The sequence below is a fragment of the Polistes dominula genome, unplaced genomic scaffold, assembly GCF_049000335.1.
Source record: "Polistes dominula isolate Pdom_NZ unplaced genomic scaffold, Pdom_raw_medaka contig_168, whole genome shotgun sequence".
Taxonomy (NCBI): Eukaryota; Metazoa; Arthropoda; class Insecta; order Hymenoptera; family Vespidae; genus Polistes; species Polistes dominula.
The window spans coordinates 1,008,252-1,032,568 of NW_028301024.1; the positions used below are offsets into that span (position 1 = coordinate 1,008,252).

The window sequence follows — 24,317 nt, forward strand, 5'->3', positions numbered from 1 at the left end:
ATTCATAACAATACATAGCTTTCATAATTTGGTTACAATTAATAGTTTCATTTTATGTGTTCTTATCACAATTTTGTTTATAAATTATTTAACACTTAAAAATCTTATTAGTTGTCCGCTGGATTTAAATTATGAATTTACTGGTCCGTAAGGTCAAAAAATTTGACGACTGCTGCTTTATGTGACTCTTCGCAGAAAAAAGTTGAAATCTTCGAAGAACTTTCGACATCAATCTTTCTTGATTCCATTTCTGATTTAACATTTTCAAATAACAAATTCATTTGCTAGTTGAAACATAGTCTTTTCTAGATATCTCCTAACCTAGTTTTTTTATATATAATATCTAGGCATTTATGTCAATTAAATCTAAAATGTAAGATATTTACAGTAGTCAGAGATCATGAAGAATCAAGAAGATTCTTAATCCTGACTTAACGCTATATTTCTTTTCCATTTGGTCTGTGATGTCTACGCTAAATTTAGTTTTATTATAAATTTCTAACGTTTTAGGTAAGCTCCTGTCAATTTTTTCAATTTTAATGTATTTATATTTTGAACTCAGTATAAAAACTTTTCGCTTCCGCTTTACTTTTGTAAATTATAAGAGTAATCTTATTTGATTTATAAAGCAATGATGAAAAACGAGCTATGATATTTTTTTTATTTTACAAATTGTTGATAATTCCTTTTTGGTGCTGCAAATAATGCAAAATCAGTGTGGTTCTTTGTTATAGTAATCTAGACGCTAGTTATAAACTTTAAAAAATTATCATTTTTTACAAATCTTCCTTTTATAGTATACGATCCGATAAGTTTGAGTACAACAAATCTTTTTTATTAGAGATTGTAACGTAATTCGTGTTTTATCTTTTCTTAGATAAGAAAACTCATTAAAAATACATTTCGTTTGAGTGTTGAACAGTAAATGTGAACTAAATGTGTTCAAACGAAATATCTTTTTAATGAGTCAGTTAAAGTTTCATAATTTATACAATTCACTATTTTCAATATTGGAACATTCGATTGGTATATTCTTCATTTTTTGTACCAGATCAAAAGTTTTCAATTTCTTTAACATTTTTAAAGCTTGAAAAATATCGTTATATAACAAGAAATCCTATTCTAACAACTATGGTTATGGAATGATCACGTGAAACGGCATCAATGACTTACATCACATATGTGTTTATGTGTATATCTATGTGTATCGCCAAATATAATGTGGCTTGAAATAAAATTTTATAACAAAAATTCGATAAATTTATCTAAAATATATCCAATTAACGATTTTGGATTCTGAAAACAGATTTAAGGGTACTTTTCCACTTTGAAAATTACTAATCAAAATGACTAGTTTTGATATAAATATCAAAAACAAAAATTTATTTAGATTCAATATTAATAAAACAAAAATAAAATTTATAATATTACATTTTCAGATACAGTTTGAAAAGTAATCACATCATTCTAAAATTTCTAATTTGTAATTTAAAAAACTTTATAACATCATGTGGAAATTTTAGAATGAAATTGTGAACCAGTCAGCTTGTAATATATACCAGATTAATTTCCTCCTCTCTATTATAGGCAATAAGGAGCATACGTGAGTTTATCCTCACCTAGCGTAGGCAACTTCTAGAGATTTTTCAAATATTTACAGTATGAGATATATGTATAAAAAATAAAAACAAATTAAATTAAAATAGGAATGAATTTTATGGACAATCTGGTAGATTTAACCTTTAACATAATTTTTTCAACATGAATTTTAACTACTAGTTTTAAACAAAAAAAAAATTTTTTACAGTTTACAATTTAATTTTTTACAGCTATATGGTTTTCCATAACGCACTCAACTTAGAATTTTTCAGATCTATCTCCTCGAGATAAGGTTGTAATTAAATTTCAATAACTTTTGTATTTTTTTCTTTAGACCTTTCAAAATCTTTCACTTCCTTGTATAAATTGGAAAATTTTCATTAAAGATTCTCCCCTACAAAAATAATATAATGTATTTAGGAAGATATTTCCCATTCATATTCTTCACTAATTCAAGTCATTTATTTGTACCTTTTTTTACGTTATTTGCAAGGAAACAGTGTTTAATTCTCCATAAGCTTTTTACAAATATCCCAGACACTCAAAAAATGCACAATAAAAAGAATGTCATTTTTCTCTACTATTAAATTCTTGAAAATACATTTTCAAAAAAATTCCGTAAGAGCTAATTTAAAGTAATTAAGTATGAAAATAACGCAGAATTACTTAAATAATACGTCTAGTTTAGAGCTTAATAAATTAATCTGACTACTAGCAGTAAACAAATTTATAATTTAAAAGTCAACGAATTGCGAAATTTTATCTAACTAAACATTATTTACTATGGGTAAATATATTAATTCTACCTTGTTGAAATTGCATCTACCAATGTAACTAAATTGAAAAGTGGTTTTATATTATATTTTTGAATCAGATTGAACCTCTTATTAATAATGTGTTGGCCCTGAAAAGGGCCGGTGGACTGAATTTCAGTATTATTTAAGCTCTTTCTCCTCGGATTCGTCGAGCCAATTGAATATCTTTGGGCATGATGGTAACACGTTTAGCATGAATAGCACAAAGATTAGTATCTTCGAATAAACCAACCAAGTAAGCTTCACTAGCTTCTTGAAGCGCCATCACTGCTGAACTTTGGAAACGAAGATCGGTTTTAAAATCTTGAGCAATTTCACGAACGAGTCGTTGAAACGGTAATTTCCTGATGAGTAGTTCAGTACTCTTTTGATAACGACGAATTTCACGAAGAGCAACAGTTCCAGGCCTGTAACGATGAGGCTTCTTAACTCCACCAGTAGCAGGAGCACTCTTACGTGCTGCCTTAGTAGCCAATTGCTTACGAGGAGCCTTTCCACCAGTCGACTTACGAGCTGTTTGCTTAGTACGTGCCATAGTTAGGATAGAACGATATCAACTTTAACGACGCACAACGAAGAGTATAATGCCGGTAGCTGGAATCACCTCCTTATATATACTGCGAGATCCTCATGCTGCTCCCTGATTGGACGATGACTCGATGGTGGGGGAAACTTACTGATGACCGTACAACTACGCGGGAAAAGTGTCGTAAGTAATATGACCAATACTAAATAAAATATTAACTGTAAATACTACAGTGGTGAAAAACATAAATTTTTAAATAAAAATTATTATATGTTTAATAAATTAAGTATATAAATAATTATTAAATTATAGGTATATAAATAGCAATATAATACTACTACTGTTAATACTAATATCTATTGTTAGCTTATGTTTATAACTTATTGGCTTATTTATATGTACATATTTTGTGTTCTTAATTACTCTACAGAAAATTATTAATATTTTTTATCATATATTAATTGAATTGTTAAATTGTTAATCACTAGTATTAAATATAAAAATAACTATATTAGAGAGAGTTTCTAAACAATCATTGAATTTATACAAGTTCAACAATTTACTACAAAATAATGTATAATAATAAGAGTATTTATTTCAAAAAACTAACTAAAATAAACTAATGTAAACTAAATCTTAAGTAATTATTATATCAAATACACAAGATAAGGACTTTATTTTACTGTTAAACAATTAGCAATAGAAAATACACTTCTTAATATGAATATATAGATGGAAGTACATAACTTATATATTTAAAAGTGCGGGAAAATATTAAAGTTCATAAACTTAGATTTCATTTGATAGCTTTTATAAACTGCTTTAATAACTGATTTAAGAAAACTAAAGGAAACAATTCGAAGATAAAACTGTTGCTATGTCTACTTGATTGTAATAACTATGCGCTATACTAGGTAAGTCTCTCTTCATGGTCCGCACTAGAAATATCATATTTGTAAAACTTTAAACCGGAATTTGCCTATAGATGGCCCAGCTGTCAATGTAGTTATCGTCAAACCGTGTCATTGACGCCATTTCTTAGTAGATGACAAAGATTTTCAATTCACAACAATACAAATTTAACCCTTTCGCTCTGGAATGCTTGTGACAAAATGTGATCGCTGTGAGCGGATTGCATTACTAAATAGTTGACACTGAGGTACGAAATGCTACGAAGTAATTAGAAACCGTTTTTTGTTTTCTAAATTTTACAATGATATTTATTATATTTAGTAATATCATTTTATTTTCTAAAATATAAAAATTTATAATTATTGTTTATTTTTAACCTTTTAATCACTATTATTATATAAATTGCTGGTATATATCCGTTGCTGACGATGTTCTTAAGAAGACTGAAACAGTGTATCGTTAAAATAAAAAACACAATATCGTCTTATTAATATCGTTTTATTTCATGATAGTCAATTACTTAAGGCATGCAGCGTTGCAAGATACTCGATTAATAAAAGTATCTCATGTAAAGTATGAAATAAATGTATAAATGGTATGAACGTATATGTACGCTCTGCGTACCAGAGCATCAACTTTTCTAAAACGTATAAATACGCTCTTCGTATATGAATGATCATTCTTCGAGGGCGTATTTATACAGCCGTCAAAGCGAAAGGGTTTATACAACAGTATAGTTTGTAATAGCATTGAATATGTCGAATTTTGTGCCTGGAAACTACGATTTGCGGACAACATTGACCTTCTTTTACCATTTTAAGAAAACTGCTGCAGAATCGCATTGAATGCTTGTCGAAACTTACGGTGGCATGCTCTTAGTAAATCACAATGTTTTGAGTGGTTTAAAAAATTCAAAAGTGGTGATTTTGTTTACGGTAGACTAGGAAGACTTGACAATGTCGAAAACACAAGCATACGAGTGATATAAAAAGTTAAAAGAGGGCCGTTCTGTGGTTGATGATTTATCTCGTTCCAATCAGTTGTCCATCTATCTCTGTAATTGACGAAAACATTGAATGAAAAAGTTAAGAAAATTGCGCTCGAAAATTGTCGTGTGAGCATTCGGGAGATAGTAGCCGATTTTTAGTATTTCATTCGGATCGGTGCAGAGCATTATGCACGATTTTCTGGGTATGAGATGAGTTGAAGGGCAGCTTGTGTTAAAAGTGTTGAATGATAACGTTAAAGTTGAATAAATCACTGAGATCATGAGACCTTTTCCAAAAAAACTTCTAAAATGAAAACAAAAGTACAATAAGCAAAATCTTCACCTCTAATCTTTGAAGTGATTACTGCTGCAATTAAAAATTTTAAAAATGATAAGGGTTCTTCGTTGCAGGGTATTAAAAAGTATATTGTCGCAACATATAAAGTCTATGGCGTAAAATTTATATCGTTTATTAAATCATTATTAGTTATTTGAAAATTACAATCATCTAGTTTTGTCGTACAAAGTAAAGGTAAAGATGCCGGTCCTTTAAGCCGAAAATTCAACGTTCTTTTATAAAGAAGAAACCTTCAGAAAAATCTACAAAAAAAATTGCTGTAACAAATAAAACGATCAGTAATAACAAAAAATCTAAATCGCCAAAGGAAGGCCAATAATGCTGCAAAAAGATCTGTCGATCAAAAGAGTGCTAAAACAACATCTCCTAAATCTAAAACAAGTGTGAAAACAATTATTGCTGTTGCTATTGTCACTGCTATTACTGTAACTACAACTAAAAATAATGTAACGAAAAAACCGACTAAAGCATATGTTAAATCACTTTAAAACTTAAATAAAACGTTAAAACTTATGATAAAACTCCAAAACCGATAAAAGTTACAACTGCTGAAGTTACTTCTAAAAAGTAACTATTTCAGATATTAATACACTAATGGCCCTTTTCAGGGCCACAAATATTCTTTTAAGTAGAAACAATATCAATTTACTATACATTTTTTTAAAGTTTTCATCATTGCTGTGATTGATACAATTTTCTAATGGATTAATCCTTAACATAATATAATGTCTTGCATTTCAATATAATCTATCATTGATTGAAGTAAGTTTTTATTCTTTTGTTTTATTTTATTTTTAAAAGATACAGTTTAAAATAAATTTATATCTTTATATTTTAAAAAATTTTTACAAGAAGATGGATAAAGTATTTTCACAGAAATATAAGCTTTGTTTGTTTTATCTTCGATATCTTGCTTCCATGTAAGTGAATGATTAAATATGACTTTCAGGTTTTAAAATTATATAGATGCAAGATATTTAAAAATGCTTTTTTTGTTCCAACCAAAAATGATTGTCTAAGTTTCGGATAAATTAAATTTTAATCTCCAATCCATAGAAATATTAGTGAAATGAGTTAGGACAAGTTTGTAAATAAAATTTAAAATATTTTGATGGCCAAGATGAAGTATTGATTACAGTGTCATCATTAAATATAGCCAAGTACATTTAGAATTTTTGGGTATGTCATTTATGTAGAGCAGTACAGAGTATGTATGTACAGAGTAGTATAAGACAGGGCAAAGAATTGAGCCTTGAGGAACTTTAATAGAAATGGATATCAAGGTTGATTTAGCTTAATTAATTGTTATGCTGAATGTTCTATCTGTAATAGAACAATACAGTATTTTGATCAAGTGTCCAAGAAATTTTATTTTAGATTACTTGAAGATAAGTCCTTTGTCTCAGACAAAGTCAAAGGCTTTATTGAAATCGAAAAAAGCCATTGCTGTTAATCTATTTTTATTGTGTTCATTAACGATGCGTTCAGTGATTTAAATCAGATGGTTGAGTGATTATTACAAATTTCAAATTGTTCATGAATCAATAAGTTGTGGTCATAGATATGCTTACAAAGTTTTTTAATATGATTTTTTCCAAAATTTGGCCCCTAATATAAAGAAAGTTATCTATAATTTAGGTTGAAAGTTGTCTATAAATTAGGTTTTAGTTTGTTTCTGGTCTTGTCGGTTTAGGAATGGAGATAACTGATGTTATTTTTCAGATTTATCCAGGTTTATGGAGGACTGAGGGATGTGGAATAGTTGCATAATTTTTTGTGAATATACTACAATTGTATAACTGTAATTTTGTTAGGACCAGATACTTTGTTATTTTTTAAGGAGTTGGTAACTAAATGTATATTGTGTGGGGATATGTTAGAAAAAGATGATTGAAAATTGGAGTATCTAATGTAAAATTTTTTACAGTGTAAAAAGCTTTTGTTTCCCATAAAAATGGAATAATAAGAGAATCAAAATGTACTTTTTTAAAAGTTCAAGATAGTGTATTTGCCCTTTTTTGATTACTACATCGTTTCATTGAAAAACTGGAGAATGAGGGAATAGGAATCTTCCATTTGGTACTTATTTTGTAGAAGTTCCAAAGAGATTGATCATTCATGTTTAATTTTTCAAATCTTTTATTCCACATAATTTTTATCGCAGCAATTATCAGTTTACGAATTTTATGTGTGAGTAGGTTCTTTTTCTTGATTTATTTCACGTTATTAAGAATAGTAAGGTATGATTCGAAGGTACAAAAAGTGAAAATTTTGTAAGCAGAAGTTATTTGAGTTAGTAATTGAAATATTTCAAAGTTAATTTTTAATAGATCTCGTAATTTGATATTTTCCATGTGTTAATATTTGTAAGATGGTAAAGGGGAGGATAAACTTGTGTTTTTGTTTAGTTTGTAGAAACGGCTTGAACATAAATTTTTAAAAACGATGAAACTATTTCTTCCTGGTTGAGGATATGGGAAAATAATTGGGAAATCGGATTGGAGGAACAGGAGTAGGTGGGGTTATGAATTGTTTGCATGAGGTTATGGTTGGGATTCTAACTATACTTTTGATTGTTATGGGGGGGGGGTAAAATATTTAATCAAAACAGGATATTTCGAGTAATTAGCTGGATGATTACCCTTGCATTTAACACAGCTAGCCAGTATATCGAGCGTTTTTTTACGCATACATGAATTATAATGTTCAACATATTTAACATACTTGTAAGTTTTGTTGCAATTGGAGGAAGTTTGCTCGTAAATTTACCAACGGAAACATTAAATATTAGATGGTTCGGAAAGTCGTTGCGTTCTTTTATTGTAAAAATGAAGACAATTTTTGCTTCGAGGTTAACCTAAACCTTTCAAGTGGTCATAAATAGTTGAATTTGATAAATTTAACCTCTCATCGATCTCATGTGTTACTATTTGTCGGTTTGCATCAACTAATGCCATTATTGCATCAGCAAAAAGCGAAACGACTTTCCGAACAACCTAATATATAGTTTGGTTTAATTAAACTTTTCTCAATAAATTCTTGTATAGAAAAGTGCTAGAATTTTTTTAAATTGAATTACAGTAACTCAGCTTGAAAAGTGATTTTATATATAGAATATAAAGAGAACGAGGATTTTATAAGATTCTTGACATAAGAGAGGATTCAAATTATGTTTTTTACATTCTTTAATAATTTCGGATTTGTCGATTTTAGGTAGCTCGTTAGTACAACGTCTAATATTTTCTCCTCTTCAATAGCATAAGTTGGAAATATATCAGTGTTTATCTTTAAAAATGGTATAACTTTCTAAATCTTGAAATTATATTTTGTCTTGTCTCCAAGGTATTTGATGAAATGCTAGTTGTCGAAAATCAACAATAGGAATACACTTTCGTTAATGTGAATTCTGTTTATTGAATATACCAATAACTTATAAAAGTAATCATTTTCTCCAAATAAAATAATGGATGAATGTTATTTTTAAGCAATAATTATTTATTAGGTATAGTAAAATCTACTATCTGAAAATATAATATAAAAACTAAATTCAATAAATGTAACAAATAAAAAAGGCATTAATCTTATGTTTAACACGTTCGTCGGCCCGTTATTTACATGTGGGTAAAATTTAATTCAATTTAAAAAAAAAATAAATTAAAAATTTTTTTTCAATAAAATAAAAAAAAATAGAAAACTCACTCAGCCCACTCTAGGACTGGTGGGGATAATCGCAGATTCAGTTAGTTTTTTTTTAGAAAGTAAAAAAAAAATGAAAAATGGCGAACTTCGAGAAAATAACGGTTTTTCTCAAAAAATGCGAAAATTACATGGATTTTATAAATTTAAAATTTATTTTTTTCTGAAAAGTAGATTTAAAAATAAAAATTAAAAAAAAAATACCTCCTAATAGGTTGAACTTTGAAAAAGTTATAACTGTTTAAAAAAAAGCCATTTTTTTTCAAAAATTAATAATTTTTTTGGGTTTGGTAAAAAAATTTGAAGAAATTTTGAAAATTGTTTTTCACAGGGTAGAATAGGATAAAAAACTTTCAGTCAAATCGAAAAGGGTCGGGTCAAAAGTGGCCGATTTGACGTGGAATGCCCCATATATATTTTCACCTTAAATAAAGATAGTTATAATTATGCTACGTTTAAATCAAACAAATTTACAATAATACTTCCAAATTAACCTTTCTTTATTTACTCCTATTTATAATTTAAAATATTTAAATTTATTGTATTATAAATTTAACTCTTTCGTTACGGCAGTCCGTTCCGCCGGAGTGACACCACTTAACGGGGCACCGCGCCGAAAATGTGCACATTGCGTATGGATAGTGTATTTCGGAAGAAAAAGAATTTTTCTTTAAAATAATATACTTGTAATATCTACATAAAATATAAACTTATTAGGGATAAAAAATGTTTCATTAACAATTGAAAAAAGTGAAGAAATAATATACAGTATACAGTAGTAAAATAAAACATAATATATAATATAAAGTAGTTAATAATTTAATTCCGTATGGTATAATCTGAAACACGGATGGCACGTACATTCTCACTCTTATCGTTTTTTTGTACATACGACACACCTTCGCGATCCTTATTTTCCTGTTAATTTCATAAGGAGAAGGAAAATAACTTTCGTTGAGTCGTGCTGAGTAATTGTTTCCGGGTCTTATACAATGATTGCTAGATTGTTTATATTTTCTCAAAATTTGGTCCATCAATTTTAATTGAAATTTTGCAATTGATAGTGTTTTACCAGTTTTTAATTTATATAAACAATACGAGTTCAACAAACACATGTCAATCATATGAAAAAAATATTTCTTGTACCATTTTGTCGTTTTTCTTGCAGAATGTATGATGCTGATGACCATGTTGGTCTTGTCCACAGCACCCATCAATTTATTGTATTCAAGTACACAAGATAGTTTCTGTATGATATTTTATTTACAAAATATAAGATTTATGGTCTATAAAGGATTTGATACCGAACAGTTAGTACTTTCGATATTCTATCCCTTTACAGCATGTTAAACAATAAAAATAGGAAAATGCAGGTAGAACAAAGATAATTTGAGTGGTGTGTCGTTTGTTTCGTCAGAAGATTCACGCATTAGGTGATGTTGTCCGAAAATTAAGTCTCGATTTTATCGGCATGTCGTATGCATCCGACGTTCGTATCCAGAGGGTGACATATGAATGTCGGAAATATCCGACGTTCGGCTCAGGGGAGTATTTATGTAGATGACGAAAATGTCCGTTTTTCGGAACGAAAGGGTTAACATAAAATATGATCAGAGATATTATTCCTTTACATTAAGATAAATATAGTGGCCCTAAGAAGGGCCGTTATCATTGTCAAAAGATGACAAGTATCTGCGCCACTGCACCATTTAACCTCCAAATCCATAAAGAGTACGTCCCTGGCGTTTAAGCGCATAGACGACGTCCATAGCAGTTACGGTTTTCCTCTTGGCATGCTCTGTGTACGTAACTGCATCACGAATAACGTTTTCCAGAAAGACTTTTAACACGCCACGAGTTTCTTCGTAAATCAATCCAGAAATACGTTTGACACCACCTCGGCGAGCAAGACGACGAATTGCAGGTTTCGTAATACCTTGGATGTTATCACGAAGAACCTTCCTGTGACGCTTGGCTCCTCCTTTTCCCAATCCTTTTCCTCCTTTCCACGACCAGTCATATTTAAGATTTGTAAGTTGTGGTAATATTACAAAAAAGTACTTCCTCAAAGCTCAACTCGCAAGAGACTGCCTTCGCAACTGTTGAGTCGTGGTATTTATACTTGGAAGGTAGACTTGTTCCCCCACCAAACGTAACCCACCAATCGGAGAACTTAGCGACTCGGTAAGAATTAGTACGGCGGATGATGTGGGAAAGACAGAGAGGAAGTCGATATTTTTTGAACTGCTTGCCGTTCTTCAATTTCTCAGGAGAAATGGAAATCCGTGGTGCTAATGTGGAATTACTCGAAAATTTCTTCGAAGACTTCTACTTTTTTCTGATTATCATAGATTACGTTGGTGTCATATTTGAATATGGGAATAGGTGGTTTAATTTTTGTACAAATATAAGAACAATTCCTGTTTAAAATGTAGAAGGAACACCTTTCGTGTATCGTTTTCATTTTCTGCAGTCGGCAGTCAGTTTCTACCGACAATTTTTCATTCATTTCAAGTTATCTCTTTTTTTGTTTGTTTGAAAAAACTACATTTTTATTTTAGTCTCTCTTTAACACACGTTAAAGTAAAAAACATCTTACAAAAAACTTAAACAGATATTGAAATTATGTAAACGTATAACATTCGGTTCTCTTACACAAAAATTTTTCTTCCAATGCTCTTAAAAAGCAGCACAGTAATTTCCATTCAGGTACATTTATACTTCTACAATTCATCTACTCGTTATTTTTACATTTCTCTTAGAATGTGGGTGTACAGTTCCTTAGGAGATCTACTCTTTTTAACTTTTTATTATTAATATGTTATAAGATTAATATTAAATCTAATTATTATTATTATTAATTCTGTAGAGTAATTATTATATTTATACAAATATTTTTTAAAAGATGAGCAAATAAAAAGAAGTCTTATGAAAATCTGTTATCATGAAAAATGGATACATATTACACTGTTGCGTATATCATGTTTGTATCTTTGCGTATCTCTATTTTATATTTATGCTCAGAAGCGTCAAATTCAATCAATATGTGTACTAAAGTCAATTCATGTTTTACTCCAATATTGAGTTATAATTGGTCATATTTATCGATAAGCTAAAGCATAACAAGTAATATGAAATAATACACTTTAACCTCTTCACGCTCTTGTCCACATATATGGATGTTTAGTTTTTTATAATTATAGTTACTGTCAATAATAAATAGAACAAAAATTTGATACCTATGTATTCACAACAAAACCCTTCAACCAGAAAAATAATTATTTTTTGGTTTTGATGCACTGGTAAATGGTATTTCCGATGTAAAGTTAGAAACATGAAAAAGCGTGAAGTAATTATTCGGCAGTTATTCTTGTTGGATTATTTGAACAAATTGTTAATATTTGATAAAAATAAAATTATATACATTAAATATATTAAATTATAATAATTTTTAGAAAGGTCTCAAAAAAATATCCTGTGAATTTTTTATTTTATAACAAATTTCCAAATGTACACATATGTGTATAACGTGGCTAAACAGCCACAATACTAAGTAAGAAGAGAAAAAGAGACAAACATATAGGATTGAGCCTGTTGGTTGTAGACCAAGAACTAGTATCCGATTTTGGAAAATTGTTTACAGAGTGAATTTTTTACCTGAAAAAGGTTGGAACGGTGTCGGCAAAAGTGTAGCTCGATCGTCAGACAGCGGTCATTAAGATTAAAGGGGGGGCCGGGTCCCCAAAATTTTTAATTTTGGTAATAAAATAAATGACTAGAGATATGGGTGAAAATTTACGTAGATATCCAGAAACATGAGAAAAAGCACGGGGAAAAATGTCAGACGTGAGAGTACACGATAAAGGGGTGTCAAAACCTGGAAAAGTTGCGAAAAATTTTTGAAAATTTACATATGGAAGGAAATATTTGACAACTTGGGTATGTCTTGTCTATATATAGAGAAAATTATGTGCAAAATGTCAAATGAAAACGTGGAGGCATTTGTGAGAATTTGGGGTGCAAATTATGAGAGCGCGAAACGCGGTGCGGCGCACCGGCTAAGAGGCTGCTCCAGTTTTCACCCCGTCATGACTCAGCCACTTCTGACGATTTACGTGAATGTTTATAGAGGTACAAAGAACGTATTGTTAGAATGTCAGAAGTCAATTGAGAAGAATTCAAACATTTACTTAACTTTTAATTTGAACTTCTTTCCTGACATTTTTCAGCGTGCTTTCTCTCATGTTTCTGGATATCTACGTAAATTTTCACCCATATCTCTAGTCATTTATTTTATTACCAAAATTAAAAATTTTGGGGACCCGGCCCCCCCCTTTAATCTTAATGACCGCTGTCTGACGATCGGGCTACACTTTTGCCGACACCGTTCCAACCTTTTTCAGGTAAAAAATTCACTCTGCAAACAATTTTCCAAAATCGGTTGCTAGCTTTTGGTCTATTGTATATGTGTGTTTGTGTGCAACTGCATACTGCGAAGCGTAGACACATATGATTTCACAGAGAACCCAGAGCTTGTATTTTTAAGACGTTTATGAAACTTTATAAATTTATATGTGTTCGTTAGGATTACAAACCGTACATACAGTGTATAATAATTAGCTTCCAAGGTACAGTCGTTTCTGAGAAAATTAGGGTTAAAAATTTACTAGTATTTCTATATACTATTTCTTTAAATCTTACATCAACTACAGTTGTAGCTTAGGGTATAGATTAGTTTGTTAGCGTGTTCACTAGACTAAGTTAATAAGTATAGACAGTAAGATTTATGGTATATTTTTGTGATGTATTTTCAAGCACCAAATATGTAAAAGAAAAATGTATTTTTATAAGAAGAGAAAAATAAACATCAATTAAAAAAAAAAAGCTTAAGGCGTATCGACCTAGACTCGTAACCTATAGATCGCTGGATCGAGTCTCATCGGCATTTGACTTCTAATTTTTAATTTTTAATTGAATCGGTGGAGTTAACCGCGGGCCCAACTTCGAGACTTGTTATGTACACAGTTCGATAAGCTGAGAGAGCGATAATATTCATTGCGTTCTTTAGATTTTTCATTGTTAAATCTTTATTTAGACGAGAGTATTTAGAGAATATAAGTTTCTGGTACAAAGAATAAAGACAAGATATGTTATAAATAATAAGGATCTCAAAGTCTATGAAGTAGAAAAAGCATTTCTCGAAAAGATCTCTATTAGATCTCTCATTGCATTTGTATCAGAAACTTCGTTCAGTCCAGCAGTATTTTCCATACGTTTTTCGTAACGTCTTTATTTCGTCATTCCTAAAATGTTTGCTAGACAGCGCAGAAATGTAGATGAAAGTGAGAAATCGAAAACCATCGTGTTGAATTCTACGCAGTATTCTTTATTTTGCGTTTATATTACCATATCTACAAAATGCAATCGATACTTTTATGTATATAAATAATATCCGATATCCAGTGTGGGACACAGAGTGTTTTGTTCTATCGATGGGCGGTCCTTCTTAATTTTTGCTTTCTTTATCCCTACCAAGGAGCAGCTGCATCTTAAGTGCTTGGCGACGAAATATTTTTCTTTTGGTTTATTCGTTATTCGTTTACTCTTTTTCTATTCCTGATTGAGTAAAGACGTGCTTCCACCTTATCATATAAAATCACCATGATAAGATAAATAAAATTATAAGAAGATCTAAGCTAAACTGAAATTTTTAATTTAATTTTTATTAAAAATATAAATATATGCATAACAGAAAAGAAAAACAAAGCAAAAAATATTAATTTTATTAGGGGGACTGAAAAGTAATCAAAATTTCTTCGATGAGCTCATTCACAATTAGTTTGTGTCGGGACACGATCCCACAAACATGGAAGTTTTGTTATTACTTTCAAGTTTGGTTGCAAATTTTATTTTTTGGTCAAAAAATTTTTGTTCTACCAAAGAGGAAAAATGTCAAGGCCAACAATAGAAAAAGCACATTTTCAACATTGTATGCTATTTTTGTTCGATCAAGGAAGCAGAGAACAAAATTACCGATACTTACGGGGATGTTCTGAAACTAAACAAGTGCCATAGATGGTTTAAAAGTTTAAAAATGGAAATAGGAAACTCAAAGTTGCCGCACGAAAAGGACGATCCCAAAAATTAGATGGTGATATTCTGAAGACTATGGTTGATTTAGATTCTCGTCAAACAATTGAGGAATTATCATTGAAGATTAACTGTCTATGGTCTACAGTTCAGGATCATCTTCGTCGCATAAGAAAATTGTATAGGCAAGGAATTGTGATTCCTCATGGATTGACGGAGATTGCATTCGATCAACGGCGTACCATCTTGCGCGTCTCTTTGTCTCGATATGAAGCCGATCCATTTTTGCGACAAAATTGTAATTGGAAATGAGAAGTGGGTGCTATACAATAATCCTGTACGAAAAAGACAATGGCTTTCTTCCTGAGAAGCACTTGTTCCCACACCTCGACCATCACTAACGATAAAGAAGGTCCTTTTGTGTATGATGGGATTTTTCTGGAATCATACACTATGAATTGCTTGAACCTGGTCAGAATATTACAGCGACACAGAGTATTATGAACAACTTATTACTCACATCAGTCTAAATCAAGTAGGCTGGATTCCAGAGAATATACTAAATCAGTGGTTCCCAAACTTTTTTGTCCTATCGCCCCCTTTCTAGAAAAAATATTACTTATCGCTCCTCTGAAAGTAAATTTTTTTGGTTTTCCTTTTTTTTGTTTAGTAACTCAAATTAAATTTTCAAATTATGAATCTATGAAACTATTTATTGTTTGTTTTTTACTACACACTTACAATTATTCATTGTCATTTGCCATTCCCTCACCCCAAAGGTTCATCTATGGCCGTCATCGCCCACCTGGACCGCTTTACCGCCTACAAGGGGGCGATATCGCTCACTTTGGGAACCACTGTGCTAAACCTTACAACGGCCTTTTTGAAAAGAACATTGAAACCTGAACCTGAATACAAACTCAGCTTCTGAACATAAACTAGATATGGACAGTTCACCACTCACTATCTTTCCTATAAGTAACCTATTTGAAAACCTTATATAAAGAAAGGTTTTTACAACAAACTTATGTTCAAATATAAATAAAACTATTACACTCATCTCCTTACTTTCAACCTTAGCAATAGTTCTTCCAATTCCTGATTCGCAAACTGCCAAAAATCTTCCAGCTTCGACTTTAAAAAAAAATCTTCCAAAAAATCCCTATCTTCAATTTATATGCACATATAAACTGCAAAATTTTCATTTAATTTATTATTGAAATAAAATAATCCTATAATAATAATATATTATAATAATTATATAATATTAGGTTGAGAAAAAAGTAATCCATTATTTTTACATGAATTTCAGGCCTTTATTTAACATGTTTCAGATTGTCAAATTTTGGTTAAATATGCACTGTTTTGTTCGGCAATTTGTTGCCATTTTAAAGGTAGCTTCATAATGCCTCTTTCATATAAGTCTTGGTCCCTATTGGCGAAAAACTCTAGAAATCGTTTTTTACAGTCTTCTTTTAATGTCAATTTCTTACCACTAAGGAAATTTTGCAATGCAAAAAAAGATGGTAATTACTTGGTACAAGGTCCGGACTATATGGTGGATGCATCAAAATTTCTTAACTATAGGCGATAAGACGTAATAGGTTACAATTTCCTTTTCTTTGTAAGCGATTTTCTGTCCTTTGTGTTATTCTCTTTCTTATAACAATTGTAAAACCGTTGATGGTTGCTAAGGAGAGGACTGTTGACGATAATAATTAAAAACGGTGGGAGTCCGATTTTGGCCCCCACTTCCACCCACCTCCAGTGGATACTGGAGGTCAATAAGATTAATATGTTCCCTGCCCCTCTCCAAAAGGGCGTAGATTACTTTTAGTATAAATATGCGTAGATAAGTCAAATTAAGCGGTTCTCTGTCTGATGAATTGTTAAACTCTGTCTGTAAGTAAATCTGCGTCTATTTGATAATCTCTATCTGTAATTCTTTGTATATTTGTATTTCTATCAGTTATTAGTTATGTTATGTTTCTGTATTTATTATTTACTTTAATATATATCACTGTTACAATTACATAGATACATATATTCTCTTCTTATTTCTTTCATTTTCTATAACCCCTACACAACCAAGCTCTCGGAGTTTCTGACAAGTCACTATAAACGTGTGTGGCCTGGCTTGTCGTGATGGAACACAACACCTTTCTTGTTGATCAATTCTGGTCGTTTCTGGTCAATTGCTAGCTTTAAACGGTCCAGTTATTGACAGTAGAGATTCGAATTTAGTATTTGGCCATATATTTAAGCAACTCAATAAATAATTCCTTTCCAGTCCTATCAAATGCACAGCAGAACCTTCTTATCCGTTAGTTTTGTTCTGGTATTTGTAAATTGTAAATTGTAAATTGTAAACACTATTCACAATTTCAGTCGTTTTGCTTACATTTTCGCCTATATCAAAGAAAAACTGCAAAATGTCAAATCAAAAGAAAAATGCAAAATCCGAATTTTTTCTCTGTTGACTTCCACTTTTAATACCTTGTAACTCACAATTGAAGAGACCAACAAAAAACAAATAGAATTTTTTTTAGCTCTCTTTCCAATGAGCAAAAATCTGAAATTGTTTAATTGATATTTTTCGAGATATCGATCATTACAACCACCTACTGAAAAAATAATGGATTACTTTTTCCCCAATTTAATAATATATTATACATATAATAATAATATATTAATAATGATTATATATAATTACAATGGAAATAATTACGATCGAATTTTACATATAATGTTTCGTCATTAAGTTACAACATTACACATATCTAACAAACACAATAAGACAGACATATAAGTGGTTTCATTGCAACTCAGATTTTAACTAATTCAACTTTAATTAACCCTTTGCACTCCGAGCAATTTTCAACATGATGTTTCAGCAATTCCGAGTCATTTTGACCATGACCACTTTCAACTTTCGTTTTTTCGCGTTTTACGCTACAGACAAAAATATAATCGAAATGGAGCAATCTCGGTCACAAGACCGATTACACACACTAAGCGTGTGCCGAAACATTTTCCTACCCGTATAAAGATACAATGTTGCCTCTAGATGCCGGCCAGTGATCCCAGAGAGTTCGTCTGATCGACACAGGGGCGTAAAATTATCGTACGCACAGGAAAAATTTTGAATTTGTTGAATTTTTCGGATTAGATTTTCAAAATGTAAAAAAATTGTCCAAGTTCCAACTTTTTTAAAGTTGATGACCTTTTTTTAGTCTTCAAGTTCAAAAAGGGTATCGTAAATACGGCGTACGGCAGGGAGAAAGACCAGAACGTACAGAGATCGTACAGTGGTGGTTGTTTCTTCTTCAAGCTTCTCGAGATATCGAATCAAAATCGCAATCGAAAATTATCGTACAGGCTGAATTTTGGATCGTACAAGACTTCAAATTATGTGACGCGTACGATAATCATCGTACGCATGGGATCACTGATGCCGGCGTACCGTGTCGCCGTAGCGGCGATAACGGAGCTATTAGTTTAGAATGTTAATGTCGTCTTAGCGGCGACAACGGAATGCAAAGGGTTAATAATCTTTACTACTTACGTTCCTCTTCGAAAATCGAAAATTAGCCTATTATATTTTACATTTACATTTTTTTCTTCCTCCACAGTTTTTTTATAGCAAGATTAAAATACTGATTTTTTAGCGGTGTATAAATGCAAAACATTAATATACGAGAATAGGAAAAACTATATAGCTATATTGCCTCATTCTCTCGCAGGCTCAATCCTATATGTTTGTCTCTTTTTCTCTCCTTAGTATCGGGGCTGTTTAGTCGCCGCGCTACATTTTTTTCCGTCTCATTCTCTCGCAGGCTCAAGCCTATGTTTGTCTCTTTTTTTCTTCTTACTTCCATTTCACCACCGTTCACCACAGAGTTTCAATTTTTTAAATCACCCCGATTCTAAGTTTTCACTTCAAAAAAACTATTACTTAAATTCATTCGTTGTCAAAGCCATCCGTACAAAATAAACTACAAAATTAAACCAACTAACTAGAACTAACAGCAACACTGGCTTTTACCTTGACTAATGTATTCTGTAATAACTTTAAAACTGTCCTTTTTTGGAATCGTATACAATAATTTTAGCTCTTACAGCGGTGCCTCTCAGGCACCACTCAAATCGATGCGGTAGATTGAGCAATAACGGTATTTATTTCGGTTTTGTAGGTCATCTTCTGAGGTACAAATGTATTGTATCGCTCGACACAATGTACACAATGAAAAAGCTTATGTTTTTGGGAAGGGTTGTAATGAGGTTAAGCCTAATGAATTTTGTTTTTGAGAAATATTGTTTTTCTGTTATCTCATATTTACACAAGTATTGTCTAACACTCGAAAGACGTAAACGAAACCTACTGCCTATCGTATTCTATGATATTTTATTTCATAGGCTTATCGCAGGATTTGTTCAACAGAAATATGAATATTATGTTTAAAATTACATTCATTGTAAGAAATTCATGAAATTAGCGGAGGAGCAGTTGACAGCTTTTTACTTACTACTTTTGAACGTTTGATTACTCTCGAGCAGCTGACTGTTCTCGAGTTGCTGGTTCGCCTGAACGAAAAGGGCCTCAAGCTCAAGGGGTTAAAAATTTGTTAACATCCTACATCTATTATACTAACTTTTTATGAAAAAAGAAAGTAATTTCTTCGAAAATTTTACCTTACCTCCCTCCTTTAACATAAAATATGATCAGAGATATTATTCCTTTACATTAAGATAAATATAGTGGCCCTAAGAAGGGCCGTTATCATTGTCAAAAGATGACAAGTATCTGCGCCACTGCACCATTTAACCTCCAAATCCATAAAGAGTACGTCCCTGGCGTTTAAGCGCATAGACGACGTCCATAGCAGTTACGGTTTTCCTCTTGGCATGCTCTGTGTACGTAACTGCATCACGAATAACGTTTTCCAGAAAGACTTTTAACACGCCACGAGTTTCTTCGTAAATCAATCCAGAAATACGTTTGACACCACCTCGGCGAGCAAGACGACGAATTGCAGGTTTCGTAATACCTTGGATGTTATCACGAAGAACCTTCCTGTGACGCTTGGCTCCTCCTTTTCCCAATCCTTTTCCTCCCTTTCCACGACCAGTCATATTTAAGATTTGTAAGTTGTGGTAATATTACAAAAAAGTACTTCCTCAAAGCTCAACTCGCAAGAGACTGCCTTCGCAACTGTTGAGTCGTGGTATTTATACTTGGAAGGTAGACTTGTTCCCCCACCAAACGTAACCCACCAATCGGAGAACTTAGCGACTCGGTAAGAATTAGTACGGCGGATGATGTGGGAAAGACAGAGTGAAAGTATTGACGTTATTTTTTTATAAAATCTGTTAAATCATGAAATAATTAGCTAAACCCTGAAATAGTTATATTGATCTGTTTAAATATAATAGAAATACAAAACTACCTTTTTTAATTAAATAATATATAAATTTATAAGCGAGTAATTTAGATATAAAATGGAAATTTGATCCGCAGATTAAATCCGATAAAACAACACAATTAACAGAATATTGATTTTCAGAGTACAAGAAGAGATAAAAACGGAATAACTATAATTATTTTAATATATATTTATATATTAATTTCCATAAATAATTTCGGTATTTTCTATAGCTTTTATTTTGTACAACTTTTGTGCATAATAACATTTATTTATATGCTTATCCAAAACAACGTCCAGTTATTTCAGGTAAAATCTACAGTTTCTATTTTTTAATTAAATTAAACAATTTAAAGCTAATATATGTATTTCGGGACTATATTCTATGCCACCTAGTATTGGTCATATTACTTACGACACTTTTCCCGCGTAGTTGTACGGTCATCAGTAAGTTTCCCCCACCATCGAGTCATCGTCCAATCAGGGAGCAGCATGAGGATCTCGCAGTATATATAAGGAGGTGATTCCAGCTACCGGCATTATACTCTTCGTTGTGCGTCGTTAAAGTTGATATCGTTCTATCCTAACTATGGCACGTACTAAGCAAACAGCTCGTAAGTCGACTGGTGGAAAGGCTCCTCGTAAGCAATTGGCTACTAAGGCAGCACGTAAGAGTGCTCCTGCTACTGGTGGAGTTAAGAAGCCTCATCGTTACAGGCCTGGAACTGTTGCTCTTCGTGAAATTCGTCGTTATCAAAAGAGTACTGAACTACTCATCAGGAAATTACCGTTTCAACGACTCGTTCGTGAAATTGCTCAAGATTTTAAAACCGATCTTCGTTTCCAAAGTTCAGCAGTGATGGCGCTTCAAGAAGCTAGTGAAGCTTACTTGGTTGGTTTATTCGAAGATACTAATCTTTGTGCTATTCATGCTAAACGTGTTACCATCATGCCCAAAGATATTCAATTGGCTCGACGAATCCGAGGAGAAAGAGCTTAAATAATACTGAAATTCAGTCCACCGGCCCTTTTCAGGGCCAACACATTATTAATAAGAGGTTCAATCTGATTCAAAAATATAATATAAAACCACTTTTCAATTTAGTTACATTGGTAGATGCAATTTCAACAAGGTAGAATTAATATATTTACCCATAGTAAATAATGTTTAGTTAGATAAAATTTCGCAATTCGTTGACTTTTAAATTATAAATTTGTTTACTGCTAGTAGTCAGATTAATTTATTAAGCTCTAAACTAGACGTATTATTTAAGTAATTCTGCGTTATTTTCATACTTAACTACTTCGGATGTAATTTTATTTACAAAACATTTAATTTAGTCATTAATTTTCATAATATATAACTAATTTTGTAATGTAGTAGAAAAAATAACATTTTACTCTGATAATTTTAATCTACGGGGAAAAATTTGTCAGGAATGTTTTACTTTATCTTGTAATCTACATCAATTTCTTTTCAAATATTTAATGTAAACAATGTCGATATTGACCCTAAAATTCTGTTCTTTATGAAACTGATTCAAAGAATTGATTTTCATAATTTTATTAGTAATCTAGAATCATCTGGATGTCTCGTAAGAATATGTTAGCATAAATATATCTTCATTCTGCGGATAACCTTTTGTGAACGGCTGTCTGCGGACAGCACTGCCGCATCTGTTAAACATTTTTATCTTCTAGACGCGTGTCTGTGGACAGCAGCCCAAGCAAGTAGGATCTACGTTATATTTAGAACGTGGACATCTGCCTTTAGTATACTACAGATATAACCGTATATACATTCCGGATGTAATAAAAGAACCAATATTTTCTGATAACAAAATTGCTGCGTATAAGTCTGATGAAATTTTGTTATTATCTTGAAAAAAATAATAGAATTGTTACACTGCTGAGTACTTGGGATACAAGTGCAACAAGACAATTAAACAGAAGAATGCGCGGTGGTGGATTTCTCCAATTGGAAAAACCCATTGCAATAATAAATTATAATAACTACATGGGTGAGGTGGATAGGGCCGACCAATATACTTCCACTTACTGTTTTATGAGAAAATCAAATAAGTAGTGGAAACAATTTTTTTTTGGATCTCGAAATGTGTGTTGTAAATGCATATATAATGTACAAATGCATACAGAAGAAAAACAATCGAAAGTCAACTTCATATCTGAAGTTTTTGCGACGCCTCGTCGTCGATCAATTCGTTAGCGATTTTCGTGACGGATCTCAAAGGAATACGGAACCGTCTACCTCTAGTGAATTAGAAAGAATAAATGATTGCTTATTATACGTCATTCGTCATGACGACAATAAAAACTGCAGGGACTGCATTGTGTGCTCAGATAGGAAAATAAAAGGAGGAAGGAAACAAACACGTTTCTACTGTGATACATGTCCGAAAAAGCCATTTATGTGTATAGGCAACTGTTTTAAAAAATATCACATTCTAGAAGATTTAAAAAAATAAAATTGAAATTATCAATAAAAAGTCTAATAGATATGTTTTAAATTATTTAGCAATCATTTGTTTATATAGTATGAACTATATAATTGTTGTAAATAAATCTTCATGTGTATCTGGTGTCCCACGAAATGCTCCCAAGCCTCCCCGTCCAGGCAGACACTCGCGCGTTGGAGCGTCCCGTCCGTAAAGAGTTAATTATTTTAAAAATAAGACAAAGGCACAAGAATACGGAGAAAAAAAGGAAAAATTCTGTTTGATCATTGGGAACATGGACTTAAATCAGAAGGTAAATATTTTATGTATATTTTTTAAAGAATTTTCTTCGTTGAAATGAGTACTATTAAAAATTCCTTTGCCTATAGTTCATATCATCTTCACACCTAATTATAATCTTATTAAAAAATAATGCACTTATTTATTGACTGCAGATGCTCTAACAATAAGTTAAATATTATCTAAGATTATAAACAGTAATGGGTAAAAGATAGGTTAGGAATTGTTTAACATTGTATTATGATGAATGTATATAACTTACATTAATTTTATTGGTAGATGGCGCAGGGATAGTTCAATATGTAGGGATTCTATAGAAGGGATGCGCCATGTACATTGCTGGGGGACCGGAACTCGATTTTGCGCGCGAATGATTCAAACATTGAAATAATTATGAAATAATGAATTACATCAAATACAGAAAAAAAATGAACTATATTTAATAATAATTAAAAATTTATATTAAAATAGAATAGGTTACACGAAAAAATTATTATAAATTCAATAAGGAAGACTTAATTAAGTTTGATTTGATAAAAGGCATTACAGTATTTTGAAATTTTAAAACAATTTGTAGGAATTTATACAATTTTTATAAATATAATTATCTACTATATATATTATATTAATAATAATAATAATAATAAGACAAATATATAAAACAATTAAAAAATAGATTTATTTTAACATATTTTTATTTCTCAATGTGGTACATGGTTATAGTTTTACTCGAACTGAGATTTGTTTGCTTAAAATTTTATAAATTTTTGCGATTATACCTACGCGATGGTATAAGGTATTTACGGTCTTGCGTAGTTCTTGTTGAACTTTGACAGTAATTAAGAATACATTGTCGAACCATGATTATTCATCACAAACAATAAGTCTGTAAACAAACGATAAGTTATAGGTTAAGTTTGTACATTTATACTTGTAACTATTAAATGAGTAAATTAAACTTACACTTATAGAAAACTACTAAAAAAAAAAAAAATAATTAAACATAAATATCACAATAAAAACTATAAGTATTCCAAACTTAAACTAACCACAGCCGTTAATACATACTAAAGATAAACATGGCTGCGCGTTGGATCGGAAGCGGTCCCCCAAAATTTTCAGCCAATGGCACATGAACTGAATATGTATGGCGC

The 24,317-nt window shown here is 31.2% G+C and overlaps 4 protein-coding genes and 1 long non-coding RNA gene across 5 annotated transcripts; 1 reads left to right on the plus strand and 4 right to left on the minus strand.

The window, feature by feature from the left end:
* Nucleotides 1–2,497: 2,497 nt before the first annotated feature.
* On the minus strand, nt 2,498–3,007 carry LOC107064442 (histone H3). Its single transcript, XM_015317137.2, has one exon. The coding sequence runs from the start codon at nt 2,947–2,949 to the stop codon at nt 2,539–2,541; it is 411 nt and encodes a 136-aa protein (XP_015172623.1). The 5' UTR covers nt 2,950–3,007; the 3' UTR covers nt 2,498–2,538.
* A 7,131-nt stretch (nt 3,008–10,138) lies between these two features.
* On the minus strand, nt 10,139–16,552 carry LOC107064451 (histone H4). Its single transcript, XM_015317148.2, has 4 exons — nt 16,519–16,552; nt 16,053–16,118; nt 15,831–15,892; nt 10,139–10,954 (listed from the first exon to the last, which is right to left on the minus strand). The coding sequence occupies exons 1-4, from the start codon at nt 16,550–16,552 to the stop codon at nt 10,604–10,606; spliced, it is 513 nt and encodes a 170-aa protein (XP_015172634.2). The 3' UTR covers nt 10,139–10,603.
* Nucleotides 16,553–19,742: 3,190 nt separating this feature from the next.
* On the minus strand, nt 19,743–20,193 carry LOC107064462 (histone H4). Its single transcript, XM_089174278.1, has one exon. It carries the CDS (start codon nt 20,115–20,117, stop codon nt 19,806–19,808), a length of 312 nt encoding a protein of 103 aa, XP_089030404.1. The 5' UTR covers nt 20,118–20,193; the 3' UTR covers nt 19,743–19,805.
* Nucleotides 20,194–20,932: 739 nt separating this feature from the next.
* Nucleotides 20,933–21,448, plus strand: LOC107065263 (histone H3). The gene has a single exon (XM_015318783.2). It carries the CDS (start codon nt 20,997–20,999, stop codon nt 21,405–21,407), a length of 411 nt encoding a protein of 136 aa, XP_015174269.1. The 5' UTR covers nt 20,933–20,996; the 3' UTR covers nt 21,408–21,448.
* A 2,372-nt stretch (nt 21,449–23,820) lies between these two features.
* LOC107065256 (uncharacterized) lies at nt 23,821–24,290 on the minus strand. The gene is made up of 2 exons (XR_001475590.2): nt 24,127–24,290; nt 23,821–24,049 (listed from the first exon to the last, which is right to left on the minus strand). It is a non-coding gene; the product is annotated as an uncharacterized LOC107065256 (long non-coding RNA).
* Between the last annotated feature and the right edge of the window lie 27 nt (nt 24,291–24,317).